The 14,620-nt window shown below is 54.4% G+C and overlaps 8 protein-coding genes across 8 annotated transcripts; 4 read left to right on the forward strand and 4 right to left on the reverse strand.

The window, feature by feature from the left end:
• Nucleotide 1: 1 nt before the first annotated feature.
• On the reverse strand, nucleotides 2-1,597 carry BDY17DRAFT_314691 (Rad9-domain-containing protein; the record flags this gene model as incomplete). Its single annotated transcript, XM_033735845.1, has 6 exons — nucleotides 2-22; nucleotides 75-769; nucleotides 824-1,039; nucleotides 1,092-1,230; nucleotides 1,283-1,423; nucleotides 1,484-1,597. The coding sequence occupies 6 exons, from the start codon at nucleotides 1,595-1,597 to the stop codon at nucleotides 2-4; spliced, it is 1,326 nt and encodes a 441-aa protein (XP_033594417.1).
• Nucleotides 1,598-2,033: 436 nt separating this feature from the next.
• Nucleotides 2,034-3,800, forward strand: BDY17DRAFT_244473 (uncharacterized protein; the record flags this gene model as incomplete). Its single annotated transcript, XM_033730534.1, has 3 exons — nucleotides 2,034-2,170; nucleotides 2,227-3,707; nucleotides 3,757-3,800. The coding sequence occupies 3 exons, from the start codon at nucleotides 2,034-2,036 to the stop codon at nucleotides 3,798-3,800; spliced, it is 1,662 nt and encodes a 553-aa protein (XP_033594418.1).
• A 261-nt stretch (nucleotides 3,801-4,061) lies between these two features.
• Nucleotides 4,062-6,111, forward strand: BDY17DRAFT_243469 (Phosphomethylpyrimidine kinase-domain-containing protein; the record flags this gene model as incomplete). The annotated part of the gene is made up of 11 exons (XM_033730436.1): nucleotides 4,062-4,108; nucleotides 4,161-4,342; nucleotides 4,393-4,475; nucleotides 4,525-4,909; nucleotides 4,962-5,121; nucleotides 5,178-5,328; nucleotides 5,381-5,446; nucleotides 5,497-5,605; nucleotides 5,662-5,883; nucleotides 5,942-6,021; nucleotides 6,073-6,111. The coding sequence occupies 11 exons, from the start codon at nucleotides 4,062-4,064 to the stop codon at nucleotides 6,109-6,111; spliced, it is 1,524 nt and encodes a 507-aa protein (XP_033594419.1).
• An 815-nt stretch (nucleotides 6,112-6,926) lies between these two features.
• Nucleotides 6,927-7,708, reverse strand: BDY17DRAFT_307187 (uncharacterized protein; the record flags this gene model as incomplete). Its single annotated transcript, XM_033735105.1, has 2 exons — nucleotides 6,927-7,283; nucleotides 7,334-7,708. The coding sequence occupies 2 exons, from the start codon at nucleotides 7,706-7,708 to the stop codon at nucleotides 6,927-6,929; spliced, it is 732 nt and encodes a 243-aa protein (XP_033594420.1).
• A 954-nt stretch (nucleotides 7,709-8,662) lies between these two features.
• On the forward strand, nucleotides 8,663-9,657 carry BDY17DRAFT_289815 (uncharacterized protein). The gene is made up of 2 exons (XM_033732403.1): nucleotides 8,663-9,092; nucleotides 9,154-9,657. The coding sequence occupies exons 1-2, from the start codon at nucleotides 8,826-8,828 to the stop codon at nucleotides 9,532-9,534; spliced, it is 648 nt and encodes a 215-aa protein (XP_033594421.1). The 5' UTR covers nucleotides 8,663-8,825; the 3' UTR covers nucleotides 9,535-9,657.
• Nucleotides 9,658-10,967: 1,310 nt separating this feature from the next.
• Nucleotides 10,968-12,457, forward strand: BDY17DRAFT_314694 (general substrate transporter; the record flags this gene model as incomplete). Its single annotated transcript, XM_033735846.1, has 6 exons — nucleotides 10,968-11,100; nucleotides 11,152-11,444; nucleotides 11,513-11,729; nucleotides 11,780-11,956; nucleotides 12,012-12,160; nucleotides 12,212-12,457. 6 exons carry the CDS (start codon nucleotides 10,968-10,970, stop codon nucleotides 12,455-12,457), a joined length of 1,215 nt encoding a protein of 404 aa, XP_033594422.1.
• A 17-nt stretch (nucleotides 12,458-12,474) lies between these two features.
• Nucleotides 12,475-13,295, reverse strand: BDY17DRAFT_289818 (acyl-CoA N-acyltransferase). Its single transcript, XM_033732404.1, has one exon. It carries the CDS (start codon nucleotides 13,135-13,137, stop codon nucleotides 12,541-12,543), a length of 597 nt encoding a protein of 198 aa, XP_033594423.1. The 5' UTR covers nucleotides 13,138-13,295; the 3' UTR covers nucleotides 12,475-12,540.
• Nucleotides 13,296-13,353: 58 nt separating this feature from the next.
• Nucleotides 13,354-14,524, reverse strand: BDY17DRAFT_289819 (uncharacterized protein; the record flags this gene model as incomplete). Its single annotated transcript, XM_033732405.1, has 2 exons — nucleotides 13,998-14,524; nucleotides 13,354-13,944 (listed from the first exon to the last, which is right to left on the reverse strand). Coding segments are annotated over exons 1-2 (868 nt in total), but the record flags the coding sequence as incomplete, so codon positions are not given.
• Nucleotides 14,525-14,620: the final 96 nt, after the last annotated feature.

The following is a 14,620-nucleotide window of genomic DNA, read 5'->3' on the forward strand; positions in this document are numbered from 1 at the left end:
TTCAATCGAACATGCCGTGCAACTGTCATCGTCAGAGTCGGCGGGCATATCACTATAACGAGCAGTACGCTTACCTGGGACAGTCTTTGAGTCGGCTCCAGACCCTGACTGTCGAAATCCGCGTACGAAGCCTGCTGTCGTTGCGACGGAACCGCGGTCCCACTGTCACGAATGGTCGCATGAAAACTGGCACTTGGATGCTCGTTGCTTGCATCCCATCCCAGCATCTCTTCATCTTCGTCTTGCTCGAAGTTTGGCGGATCCCAAGTGGTGTCTTCGTTATCCTGAGAGACAAAGAGTGTCTTCGAGCCCCTGTCATCGGCGGATGGCTGCTCCTGCCGACTTCGAGCATTGATCGAAGTCTGCTGGCTCTGGCTGCCGAAGGTCTTGGCCGCGATCGGACGCGCAGGCGGTGGCATTTCGGACGCCGATCGGCTGGGAGACTGAGTCGGTGCTGCTGACGCTTGCCGCGAGCGACTTCGATTCGAAACAAATTGCGCATTTGGAGCTGAGGATGACGCGCGATAATCACCAGTCGTAGCCAGTGTAAACTCACAGTGCATCCCAGAATTCTGATAGCTAAATTGCAATGGCCGGGTTGGGAAGGAGAAGCGAGCGCTGATCGAGCCTCGCATCGTCTCGGCGTGGGTGACGATTGCTTTGAAATCTTTCACGCTGATGGTGATGTGCATTTTCTCTTGCACATGGAAGTCTTCGAAGTCCTCGGTGTGGATAGCGATGGCTGTCTCGAGGGGTTGTTTGAGTACCTCTACTTTCAGGTTAGCTGGCTGAACTGCTTAGTAGCGCTGTTCCCTGTCCGTACCTTTACCGTTCTGGATCTTCTCGGTGAAGCTTGTGAAGATTGCCTTGCCATCTTGCGCCAGGAGGTCCAGCTGTTCAGTCTTTGGGCCAAAGTACTCGATATACTCTCGCAGCACTCTGGCCGATATTTTCCATCCCTGTGTAGCAGCTGTTCGGTCAAACAGTGCATGCATCACCTCCACCGATTCATAGGCGAGTTTGTATGTTTTCGTCACGCCTGCAAGTGCGAATTAGCCGCATCGAGATAGGGAAAGGCTGGCCAAACCAACCTTGCTTGCATAGCATCTTGACGATGATACGGCATTCTGTCTTGTCGGGTTGGTCCTGGATGCTCACATCGCAGCGCTCAACGGAAGTCTCTCGTCCTCGACTATCGGTTGCTCGTCCTTTGAACACAGACTGTAGAGCCTACCTCGCCTGGTGAGCCTCGCAGTCGATCCAGAAGCACACTCAGATATACCTTGTTCAAAAGCTGGCATGTGAACTTATCGCCTCCCTTCGCCGAGGTCGCGACAAAACGGTAATCAAGGAAGAAGGTCTTCTTGTCTAGCGCAAATGCAGCGTATGCCGTTCTCGAAAGGTTGAGGGCGGCGATCGTGAGCTACAGACGAGCATGATTCAGCTGCTGCGAGGTGAAGGACATTTTGGTGGGCAGGATTACCTTGTCGCTCCGAGCTTCTAATGACACCGATTCACCGAACTTTGCCAGGCAGATCAGCGACTCGTATATCTTGCTAGTTGCCTCGGGCGAGAGTGAGAACGTCAAGATCGCCATTGAATGAGTCTGTGTCGAGGGTTCGGCGTGTGGTATACGCTATCCGTCGAGACATTCAGTTTCCATCACGGCGAGATGAAATACGCCATAGATGACTTGAGACCATCGATTTGGAGACCCGATTCGTAGAATTCGAGGATCGCCGAGATTGAGGATGTTTCATTGATTTCCATCGAGTTGGCTAGTCGCGTGGTTGACTTTGGGCGACGGATAGAGTTTCCATTATAGCCAAATTAGGACTAGCGTGTCACGAGAACGCAACGCCGCTCTGGGTGAACGCCTTCGACGCCTTGACGTAAAGTCAACATCCAGACTTCACTCATCACATTTCTCATAAGTTGCATCTTACGAACGCGTGCTGGAGGGTCAGACGCGTAGCACTCCATCGATACTCTGACACTGTTCGATCGAGACGTCGTCCTGCTGCCATCAGATCATGGCCGCCTTGCCTGTCGACCTTCTGCATCTTCTCTCGGATCAGATTGCAAACGAACAAGACTTTGCCACACTCTACAGTTGTGTAGCAAGTAGCCGGCATTTCGCGGAGGCTGGCGCGGTCGCTGCGCTCTATCGGTAAGTGTTGCATCGCTTTCTTCTCATTACCACCACTTACTGACGACCATCCAAAGTGCTTGCCACGAATCACCTGTCAAAGGCGGCGGCAATGAAGGTCTCCCTCTACCAGTGCAGGAACTGAACGTACAGAAGTGGTCGATCCTTTGGCGGACGATTATTCTCTCTGCTCTTGGAAAGACCGCCTTCCCCTATTGCCGCTACCTTCGCTTCCTCGACCTGCGAGATCTTGGATATCTGCTGGAAGACGACAAGTTTCGTGGCCAGATTGCATCGCACTTCTTCAAGGATGATCTCGCTCGATTCCACTTTACGATCCGCGGTATCGGTAAGGCCCGTATCGTTCGGCTGGATCGGCCAAAGATCATTCATGCTATCGCGGACGAGATCACACAGCATGCTCCCATGCTGGAAGCAATTTCCGAACCAACTGGCCTGGACGTATTGTCAACAGCTCTACTCACTTGGGCGCCCCGGCTCGAACATCTTCAAAGACTGGACTTGTTCGATGGCAGAGCATTTGCTGACGATCAATTGCGCAATTTGCTACATGCTCACTGTCCCAATCTCGCGATGTTGAAGATTTATCGATCTTCAAGCACTGAAGCCGACCATGCACTGGCAACATTCATCGGAGGTATGCCGGAGAATAAGCTTACCTATTTTGAAAACCACGGCGACTGTGGGATTGGTGCTGAGACGTGTCTGGCAATGAACAGTCATAGCAAGAGTCTCAAACACCTGAAACTGGGACTGTCGGAAGATGGAGTGTTGGCTCTGGGCCTGTTACAAGGCTGCACTGCCTTGCGAACGTTGGCCGTCTCCTCGGACCGAGTTTCAGTCGATCTGAAAGCCACCCAGAACGACACCTACCTCGAAATCGTGGAGTGGCTGCGGAACTGCGTCTCGCTCAAGGATGTCAGCTTCCACAACATCATCTCCGCTCCCGATCTGGTAACGCCAGTGCTTCTCAACAAAGGGGTCACGCTGGAAGAACTGGACATCAATGCCACCAAGGAGGATGCTATGTACGTGGTGAAAGACCACCACGACTTCCATCGTGCATTGAGTGAGCAGCCGACACTACGACGTCTACACCTGCGCGCCGACCCCGACACCATGGCTCGAGATGATATTGATGTCCTGATGACATCACTCTGCTCTTTGGCAGGACTCCGCGAGCTGAGGCTTACCCGTATTACCGACTACTTCACCGACGAACACATCAGCCTTCTCGCTCAGCATTTGCCCGACCTGGAAGAGCTCACAATCGGCGGTTACGGCATTTCCGACGCCGTCTTTGCCGCGATTTCCACATTGACAAACCTCAAGGCTGTCACATTCTCCGGTGTTACCACTTTCACCACCGAGGGGATCATGGAATACATCGACAAGCTCGGACCCGGCAATACCGGGCTCGTGTTGTCGGTGGATATGGCAGATCAGGATACAGCAATTGCGTCCGACGAACAAGACCTGCTCCGAGAGCTGATTGCGGCGAAAGTGGATGGCCGCTTTGATTACCAGTTACTCAGAGGTATGCGTTCGCAGTACCACCGACATGTTTGCTTGCTAACGTTGAACAGATCCGAATGTGCCCGAATTCGATGCCTCTGACGACTCTGATTGATAGGGCAGAGGTGTTCAGACTCTTGGCATTGATGACGAACTGGACGAAAACGCCTGGCGAGCTGCCCCTTTTTCTCGGTGGAAGACAGGCATGAATTGGACTCCGATGCTGTAACACGCATAGACTTTGCTTCGTCGTCGTACTCGCGCGATAGTTACACTCCGCGAACACAAGATTCAGGATGACGTCAGATCTAGCGCAGAGCAGCTGCCTTCATCTCAAACTTTGCTCGACGAATCACGACCCGTATCAATTCCAAACATGAAGAGAATATTGGTGATAGCGGGCTCGGACAGCTCGGGGGGCGCGTACGTCGCTAGAGATTGCCTGTCAATGTCGAGGCTAACGCGGCTTTGCCAGAGGGCTCGAAGCCGACCAAAAGGTTATCGCGGCCCATGGCTGCTATGCCATGACTGCCACGACAGCCTTGACGGCGCAGAACACGCTCGGCGTCGACGCCATTCATGAGATTCCGTCGGATTTCGTGCGGCGGCAGATCGATGCTTGCGTCAGTGACATTGGGGTCGATGTCGTCAAGACAGGTACACATCGCTTCGGTTCCGTCCTTCGTCGAAGAATCTCACAGCTGTAGGCATGTTGGCTTCGGCGGACACAGTATCGATGGTCGCCAAAGCACTGCGAGAGCACAAAATCGCCGTGTCTGTCATTGATCCTGTATACCATCGTTCTCCGCTACCACTTCCCCCCAGCTGACCTTTGCAAGGTGATGGTGGCAACGACCGGCGCCAAGCTTCTCCCCGACGCTGCCGTCAAAACATTGTGCAATGATCTGCTACCGGAGACTTATATCCTGACTCCCAACATCCCAGAGGCCAAGTTGATCCTTCAAGAATCCGGACGCGAACAATCGGAGATTCGCAACGTCGACGATCTCATTGACCTTGCTCGCGCCATCCATCGGCTTGGGGTGAAGTATGTGCTCCTCAAAGGTGGGCACATTCCACTGACGGCGAAATACGAAATCGCCGCCCTGGATGAGCAGAAGGAGATCGTCGTGAACGTACTCGTGGGCGAGGATGTGTGTGAGGTGTTTGACCTTTCCTACCGGAAGTCGAAGAATACTCATGGCACTGGCTGTTCGCTTGCTTGTAGGGTCAAACCGCTGTGTGCATGAAAGGAAGTAAAGCTGATACAAAGCAGCCGCGATCGCCTGCAACCTCGCGCAGAGCCGCGATGTACCAGCAGCAGTCTTCTCGGCTTGTCGATACGTGGATGCGGGCATTCGACTGAGTATCAATCTTGGCAAAGGCTCCGGTCCGATCAATCACTTCCACTCGCTTCAGATTCTACCATTCACCCCGTGAGTCCTCTGTCGAGGTGCCCGTAGAAGAATTCTCAGCTGATGCCACTCGTCAGTGGCAACTTTACCGAATACCTATTATCACGAGCAGACGTCAAACCGGCGTGGCATGATTTTACGCACCACGAGTTCGTCCGGCAGATGGGAGACGGCACGTTACCGCTGGAGTGGTTCAAATACTACATGATTCAAGACTACATCTACCTAGTAAGCCTTGGCATCGTGGCCCTCATGAGTTCTCTCACTGACCGGCGCAAAGATCCACTTTGCTCGCGCAAACGCTTTGGCTGGATACAAGACCAAGTCACTCGATGGAGTTGCGAGAGTTCGTCTCCATCCATGCATTCAACACAGCCAGCTGATGTACGCCTGTAGGCCGCCGAAATCGTCCTCCACATTCGAGAAGAGACGGCTCTCCACATTCGCGAGTGCGCGGAACTCGGTCTGACCATGCAGCAAATCGAAGAGTCCGAAGAGAGTCAAGGTAGCTTGCAGCGCTCCCGCCACAAAGATATCTCCGCTAATTACGACACGCCCCAGCTTGCACCGCCTATACTCGGTACGTACTCGACATAGGCCAATCGGAAGACTGGCTCGCCCTTCAGATCTCGCTGCTCCCATGCCTACTCGGCTACCATGTCATCGCGAAGCGACTGGACGAGTTGCAGAGGACGGATCCGCCTGCCACGGCAAACCGGTACAAGACGTGGATCGACAATTACGTCAACGAGGGCTACAGTTCTGCCGTAACTACTGGCTGCGGTATGTCATGTTCCAAAGAATCCCAATCGCTCACCGGCTGACGATGGTGCTTTGACAGCCTTGATCGAGAAGCACATCGTGCACCAATCCCCGAGGAGGATTAATGAGTTGGTGAAGATTTTCATTCAGGCGACTAGGGTAAGGCCTCTGCTCGAGCGACCCGAGGTCCAATACTGACTGATCTCACAGATGGAGACTGGATTCTGGGACATGGCCTCTGCGCCCTAACGCGACAGGTTGTCGGGGCATTTGTATGGCGTTGCTGAAAGCGTGACGCTCAACTCTTGTGAGTGAAATTATTTGGTGGACATGACTAGACGCATCCAACAACACTCGATTGGAGGCGAGTCAAGCAGCTTCAGTTTCGGGGCAAACCGTTGTGCTGAACCACCTTGAATCGAGACGCACCGTTCAACAGCGTGCGCGCTTGGCTCATGCTTCCACGCATATCATGCAACGCCTTTGTGCCTCGTAGCTTTACATACAGTACAACCCCTACAAACCCTATCAACACAGCAAGGAACTGACCGACCACCCCAAATCCAACTCCGTCAAAGGGAAAATCTTTCCACTTCTCGCTGCAAAGCAAGGCACTCATAGCGATCAGATGGTGGTCCTGAATGGTCCTGAGCAGGAGTGATCAGGACCCTCCCTGGGTGGCCCCGCAAACGGCTTGTGCGAGAGTGAGTCCTCCGACTATCGTACAGCCTTGTCAGTATGTAGGTTAGTGTAAGGTTCGAGCCGGTCGACTCACCAGTGAGGGCAGGAAGGGGTAGGAAGTTCAAAGCCGTGTTGATAACGGGCAACAAATCGTCACAGGCGAAGTTCTGAGCGGGCTGCTCGGAGCTTCCTTCAAACATAATCGAAGCCACCATCGTAGCATTCTGAGGCTATTGGCACAGTCAGCAACAAAAATAAAGACTGGAAGGCTGTCGCTCACATCTGGACCGTTGTAGATCGTGGATGAGACATAATTGACAAGATGACATTGGGGTCTATTCGAGGTCAGCCGTCATTCTTTAGCGGTGTCTTGATTGTCAGACCTACATAGTCTGGGTGATGTATCCCTCGGTACCCGGAGAAAAGCGTCTGCGAAGAGGACTGGGCACGAGACTGGTGACTTGCTCGCATTGACTCGATTTCAATACAGCGGTGTTGATGCTCTTCAGCATGGCTTCCATCCTAGCTTGGATGCCATCGCCGTTGCCGCTCATCGTCACCGTTCCGAGTGCGGTGTTCGCGACACCGACAGCCCCGAGAGCACCATCACTAAGAGCCTCGGAAGACGAAGTCCAGTTGAAGTGGAAGTCCTGCGCGTACTTCGGATCGCAGCCTTCGACACCGCACGGAATGCCCATCAGTGGCGTCAGCTCGTCTTGGTGCCAGTCGCCCACCATGAACTACAGTATGTTAGCAAACATTCGTGTTACCGCCCCGGCTTATGTCGTACCTTCTGTGTCCCAATATTGAGTTGAATGACCCAGGTCGGGGTGGGAGCGGGTTCCTCGGTGCTGATGGGCATCGGAGTACTGTTCGCCGCACACTCCCACGTCGTAGCACCGTCCTTGCCCACTGTGCGGCTGGCGCCGGCTTCTACGCCGCCATTGCAGGTACACGATGACGAAGCTGGGTATGCGTGGCCATCGATCGTGAATGCTGGAGCCTTCACCAAAGCACAGCTGGTGATTTCTCTTGCCAACAGCGCAGGAGCAATGGTGACAAGAGGCGTCGAGGCTGGCGCAGTGATCGACGGTGTCACAGCCGATAGCTTTGCCGACAGCGCAAGGCTGATGATTGAGAGGAGGATAAGGATGAGCTTCGCCATGGAGAAGAGCGTCCGCGTAGTACAGTAAAATGCTAAATGTACGAGCTGCCTGGAGCTGATGTGCGTTCGCAACGTGTAACGACACCTCCAGGACCACTGCCCTTTCATATGTTCAGGTCGAGGCTCCGTACGAGCCCAGATTGGAAAGTACATCGGCGCAGGGGACAAGGCGCTCATTGCCTTCCCACAAGCTGTGCCGCTCTCGTTTCAAAAGAGACGAATGAAGGGCATCGAAGGAAAGTAAGCGCCCAAAAGGGCTGTTTGAAATGCTGCATCACCCTGAAATAGTCCGTCTGGTACAAAATAAAATCAAGGACCCGGCTCGCACCGCCCCGACAATGTTGGGGTCACTTACGGATTGGGTGTGGAACGTTCGTTAGCGTGGTAGACGTGCAGGAAATCCGATGACCTAGACTCAACAGCATTCCCCTCTCAATATCACAGCAAGCGTCGCAGGCTATGATGCGTGGGCAATCGGATCACCACGGGAGGGTACCTGGATCCGAAGAGCATATGGATGGATGATGTTGTAAGCCAGCCATGCTCGCTCTAGACTTGATGGCCATTCCACGATAGATCCCCAGCGAAGTCTTCAGATTCCGGCTCGTTGTTCTCGCAGGTACTCCTCACTCTGTCGGCGTTGCGTAGCATACACACATCACGGCTTCTCTCCGCGCCAGCCCAAACACCAGAGTGTCGCGAACGCCGCACGGCAGCAGTAGCGTCGAGACTGCGGCGGGTTTGGCGACATATGAAAGCAGGGCGAAACGGTTCATTGCCGGTTTGAGCGCGTAATTATGCCTTAGGCCGAGACAGGTGCTGCCTTCGTCAACGTGAGGTTGGAGAAGCGCGGAGCGTAGGAGAGTCGGGAGGCCCGAGCGTTGGCTTGGCGTGCTCCTCTTCCAACCACAGCGCGCGTCCGAAGCGCTGGAGATTGTTAAGACTTCGGCGGCTACACCACCCAAAGCAAGCAGCCTCCTTGCTGTCCTATACATAGCCGTCCGAGTTTCATCACGCGCCTAGTCGAGTAGGTAAGTCGCAGGTCGAAACATAGATATATCCACGACCGCGGCCAGTGTCTCTATTGTCCTCACGTTGGAATTGCAAGTATCTCAACATGCGCAAGCAAGCAGTCATTTCCTCTGCATTCGTTGTTTGCGCTCTCGCACAACCATCGACGCCTACTGCCACTCCTTCGGGGACTGCCGGCGCGTCGTCAACCTCTGATCGCGCCAGCGTGACCGTCTTTCTGCCCCCAGAAGCGACGGCCGATGGCTTCGTCGCCACCGTGGTGTCTGCAGATCCCTGTGCAACCACCTACGGCTTTGCCTGCACTTCCGGGAGCTTTGGTGGAACCGTGCCCTTCTGTGAGCCTTCATACACAGTGAGCATCTGACATGGCTTCTTTTCATCGTCATCGCCCCTTGTACTAATACTGGCGATAGCCACAAGTGACATACTACGGCACCCAGAGCTTTTCAATGTCTCATTCCTTCTCCGTTGGGGGCGGCGTCTGGACCTTTATGGAAGGCTGCAGTATCCATGGCTCGACTGAGGCCGTTTGTGCAAGGACTTACCACTATGGTGGCAGCAAGAAGGCGACGATCAACTATTCCACCACCACTCTGACAGGCGACGAGGTGGTCTTTGCCACGGTCCCCATTACAGCTGGAGCCAACAAGCTGGTAGGCATCAAGTCTACGTCTTCATGTCCCGCCCCGAGTACGTCGACATCTGCGGGGGCCGCCGCCGCTTCAACTGGGGGTCTCTACCGAGCCCAGCTCTTGGCGGGAGCTGCTGGTTTGCTGGTGGGAGCCGTTGTATAAGGTGTCTTCATATGACACACGATCTTTCACGTGCGAGTCCCAGCTTCGTTTCCTTCATCATCGCTTGTTGATCAGACTAGCGCTTCTCTTTGTGTCCGAACCTTCTTCGCCCTTGTAATTCCATCTGCAGGCTTTGCGTTCTGAAATACATTGAAGCTGTCGCTACCGTTGTGTTCGCAGTGCGAGGCTGCATGTCGTTTCGTTCTGCGACAGTGCCGGACCTCAACATCCAACAATCAGACCTTATTTCCGAATAACTTCCTAATCCGGACGCAATGCCGCAGCCTCCGGGAATAAGACACCCACCCCTGGGGAAAACGGCTACACGCCCTGCAGACTTTCGTTAATGCTTTATGGATAACCGACTCCCACCGTACGATGCATTGGGGAGGGTGACTAGACTCTCTCTCTCCTCCGGTCTAACAGTGACTTGGCCAAGGAAACGAAGAAGATACGGTCAGTTGTACTTTCGGAGTACAGCCCGACGTCGACATCTCAAGCCTTGCGTCATGGCGCAAGTTTAACCGGCGGAACATTGCCTTTTCCGCCCCCGGCGCCAACATCAACTCGTGAGCATCGCGTTTCCAGTAGGGATCTGTAGCACACAGCCGACTTGCCACCCCAGGAACGAGGTCCCCCGCCATGCTGCCTCCACACTGCTTATTCCACGTGTGGGGAGTGCCCCTTGACATGCGAGGATTCACTCCACATCTAACCCCAAGCAGGAAAGAAGCGCATCCTCAGCCGGGTGAAACGGCGTGGTGCTCACCAAGCAATTCGTTGTGAAAGTGGAGGCCCGAGGATGCCTACTCGTCGCCACGCTGGGACCGCATGACTATATAACACGGCTGACACCTTGGACTTCGCTCCCATATCGCACTCAGACCGCCTCTACTGTCTGCCCAGCATGGCACCCCTCAACACCAGCGGCCGCCATTTCAATTGGCGCAACTTTGTTACTTCCTACTTCATCTCCTACGGTGTGCTGGCCTTTGGCTTTCCTGCATCGATTATATCAACCACGTTCGTATACACGCGAGTCTAATCATCAATTCCACTGGCTGACATGTCTTTTTCCCTTGACAGCCTTGCAAGTCCCGAGTTCAAGGCATACTTCCATCTTGCCAACGCTCAAGGTGTTGCCAATGCCAGAGAGAATGTAGGTCTTCTGCATTGATTTCCATTTACGCAGAGAGAATTGACGCACAACCCAGACCCTCATCGGTGCCACCAATGGCGTTTTTCAGGCCGGTGCATTCGTCAACTGCTTCATTACCTGCTACTGTCTGTCCAAGCTTGGCCGCAAGAATACGTTCTACTACAACGCTTTAGTCGGGATCCTTGGTGGTGGCCTGATGTGTGGCTCCAAAACAATCGGTACGTGCTGTCTCGACGTTGTGTAGCACCCCTCGAACTCACAGGTGATGACAGGCATGTTTCTGGCCGGCCGCTTCTTCTCTGGCATGTCCGCGTGGGGGTTCTTAATTGCGACGCCCGTGTTTCTTGCCGAACTCGCACCTCCTGATCTTCGAGGCTTCTACACCGGCCTCGTCGGCGTTCATATTGGTAAGAAACGCTTGTAGCCCGAATGCAGGACACTCGCTGACCATCACTCAGGCCTTGGGTATCTCCTCGCTGCTTGCACTGGCCGCGGGTTTGCAACGACTGCGGGCAACTTGAACTGGCGAGGCCCTCTTGGAGTGTACCTGGTGTTCCCAGGCATCATGATTCTGATCACTCTCTTGTCGCCGGAAAGTCCAAGATGGTTGTTGATCAACGGCAAGGCCGAAAAAGCTCGGAATATCGTCTTCAAGATGCACACTGTGAAAGGGAATGATGAGTTTGCTCAAGCGGAGTTTATCGAAATGGAAAAGCAGATTGCCATCGATCGCACGCTGGAGACCTCTTGGGTATGTGAAGAATGGCTGCGAGCTAGATCCTGTTCCTGTCCAAAAGCCAATGCTGACAATGCTCCCAGCTCTCCATGTTTACAAAGCCTTCGTATCGTAAACGCACCTTGATCTGCGGCTTCTACTGTTTCTGTGGACAGTCCACTGCGGTTCTGGTGATCAACAATTATGGCCCTACCTTCTATTCGTCTTTGGGTTACGGCACGCTCGAGACCATCGACTTCCAAGTCGGGTGGGTGTCTCTCGCTGCACCCTTCTGCCTCCTAGGGGCCATACTTCTTGACCGTACGTCGCTTCTGTCTCTATCTATCGCTAACGCCGGCTAATTGACCCAGGCGTCGGACGACGCATCTTACTCCTCATCGGTATCGGCGGTTGCTGCATCTGCCTCTCCTTGGAAGCAGCCGCTTCTGCGAGTTTCACGGCACACCCGCACAACCTTGGCTTTAGCAAGTTCGGCGTGGCTGCACTGTACATGTTCAATGTGTGCTACAACCTAGGCGTTGACGTCGGTAAGTGTCGCGCATATATTCCACGCCATTTTGTCGTTGCTGACTCGCTGATTAGGCGGAAACGTCTTCTACGCCGAGGTCTTCCCCAACCACATCCGGGACAAGGGCGTGGCCATCACGAATGCAGTGCTTGCCCTGTCAGACCTGGTCTACCTCGAAGTGACCCCGACAGCCTTTGCCAACATCGGCTGGAGATTCTTCCTCGTAGGACTTCTTGCGTCGAGTCGTGTCGAATGCCCAAGCTGACAACACCAGGTCTTCATCTGCATCTCCGCAGTCGGATTCGTGATCCTCTTCTTCATTCTCCCCGAGACGAAGGGCATTCCTTTGGAGGAAATGGGCAAGCTCTTCGGTGACGAGCACGAGACCAACATCTACTATCTCGATAATCCTCTTCAGATTACTGCGAGTGGGCATGAGGGGAAAGGCATCGATGAGGGCGCAGAGGAGAAGCACAGCGGCGACATTGAGAAAGGAGACCGGGCCCTCCACACGGAATAGCGACAGAGGAATACCAACTCGAGCGTTGCTCGTATCATGAAACCCTCTATTTCTGGCTGGGCCGGGGCTCTCTAGTTCTAGAACTATTGCTTCCCTGCTTCCCTCGCTTTCTTTATCTCCTCCCACTCCCGGTCAATCATCCCGAACTTATGGTCGTCCCAGAACCTCCCATCGTGCCAGAATAGTTCCCTGATCACTCCCTCAGGCTTGAACCCAATGCGTTCATACAGCTTCCGCGCCCCATAATTCCACTCAAACGCGCCAATGTCCACCTTGTGCATGCCGGCGCGGCGGAAGGCCCAGTCGAGCGCCCACTGGATGGCCTCAGTCCCATACCCCTTCCCCTGGTACTCGGGCAGGATTTCAATCCCGATTTCCGCGCTGCGGTGTTGCGCATGTCGCTCGAACTGCCGCGTCATGTCCAACTCGCCGATCGGCGTGGGTTTCGCGTTGGCCGCGGCCGTGTTGGCGGGCAGGCAGATGACGACGCCGAGCATGCACTTTTCTTTGATGTACGTCTGGTGGTCGGTGCATTCCTTCTTCGTCCTCGGCGTTACCATGTTGATGGACGAGTTCATGTTTGTCATTGCGTCGCCGCTGAGTTGGACGAAAAAGTCGTCATCTTCGGGGCTCTCTATGGCGCGGTAAATGAGGCGCTCGGACTGGAATGGGTGGGCCATTGTCGTGGTGGTATGTGGCCTGCCTGTCGTGATTGTTCAATGTGTCTCGACTGGTTTGTCTGGATCAATATAACTTACAGTGCGAGGTGAGTCAAAGTGGTTGGTTGCATTCGCATTCGCGTTCGGGATCGGGTACGAGGCTATGGACTCCGCATAATGAGCACCTGCAAAGTTATTATTATTGAGAATCTATTGAAAGAGCCTTATCGGAAGCTCACTTGTCTTGCGATTGTTGTCTCTACTTCTAGAAGTCTAATGGATGCTCGGTCGGCTCTACCCAGTCCGGCAATGGAAGTCCATCTACTTCCTCGCCTCATCTATGGTGGTTGGAAAGATGCATGAAATGTGAAGCTATGCTAACGCGCCAACCAATAGACCAGCAGCTCCTGCCAAGAGCTGGGCCCTGTAGAGACCGCCTGTCGGAGCAGCAGCCGCCTTAGATGTCGATGTCGATGTCGATGTACCCGTGGTGGCAGCAGCATCCATTGAAGTCGACGTACTCGGGGCGAGACAGGATGAGGAGCGTGCGCTGGCCAATTTACTGGCGCCAGCGGTGACGGGCACCGTTGCGAAGCGCACCTGGTCGCCAGTGAAAGTAGAGGTTGTAGATGAAGAAAAGGAAGATGGCAGATTGCCGCCGTACGCCTCGGTCAGGGTCAGAGCGCAAACGGCGCGAGTCGTGCCGTAGATGCTGCAGGCCTGGATGTATTCGTTTGATACGGCGGTCGTGGAGCTGCCCACCGTTATCGCTCCGGTGTAGCGAGTCGAGATGGAAAATATAGATGTTCCCACATACGTGAAGTAGTCCTGGTGACGGGATTAGCACGGATGATCTTGCGTTCAGCTGAGCAAAGACGTACGGTCAGGCGGGCTGGGCAGTCGGCGCCACCGAGATGAGACCCCGATGTACAGACTAAGCCGTACGTGGTTGCGCAGGCATCGGCAGCGACGACGCTGGCTAGATAGCCATATCCGATACCGGTTTCGTGCGGGAAAAACAGCGTCACAGTCGTGGCGGCGGCGGCGAACGTGATGCTGGGGGGAAAATCGGAGCTGTGGGCGGTAAAGGTGCTGATGGCGGAAATGGAGCGGAGGGGTGAGGCGCTGGCGGAGAGGGGGGTGGAGGTGACGGTGGTGGTGATCGTGGACCCGGTCTGCGTGACAACGGCGGTGGACGTGACAACGGGGTCGGTCCCCGTGGCCGTAATGGTCGACAAGGCCAAAGCGGAGGCAATGAACATGGGGGACAGCGCCGCCAAGAGGAGGAGGAGCAACATTGTCGCAAGGCTGGAAAGTCTGAAAAATCTCCGTCAAAGTCCACGTCAGCACGTGTGTATGCCTGGACACAACAAAACAATTTCCAGAGCTACCCTTCGGCCTGGAGTTGTTTGTTCAGGGGCTAGACTTGTTTTCGTTGCGATGCTGCTGCCTGGTCTATCGCTTACATAAGCCTTTGATTTTCAAGTTGACAAACTCCAGCATC

This window comes from Neohortaea acidophila (assembly GCF_010093505.1).
Source record: "Neohortaea acidophila strain CBS 113389 unplaced genomic scaffold BDY17scaffold_1, whole genome shotgun sequence".
Lineage (NCBI taxonomy): Eukaryota > Fungi > Ascomycota > Dothideomycetes > Mycosphaerellales > Teratosphaeriaceae > Neohortaea > Neohortaea acidophila.

Excerpts from the sequence above, each read along its gene's own strand:
- BDY17DRAFT_289818 (XM_033732404.1), bottom strand. The coding sequence starts at position 13,137 with ATGGCCCACCCATTCCAGTCCGAGCGCCTCATTTACCGCGCCATAGAG.
- BDY17DRAFT_289815 (XM_033732403.1), top strand. The coding sequence starts at position 8,826 with ATGCGCAAGCAAGCAGTCATTTCCTCTGCATTCGTTGTTTGCGCTCTC. Across the intron at positions 9,093-9,153 it reads TCTGTGAGCCTTCATACACA|CCACAAGTGACATACTACGG; the intron begins GTGAGCATCTGA and ends TACTGGCGATAG.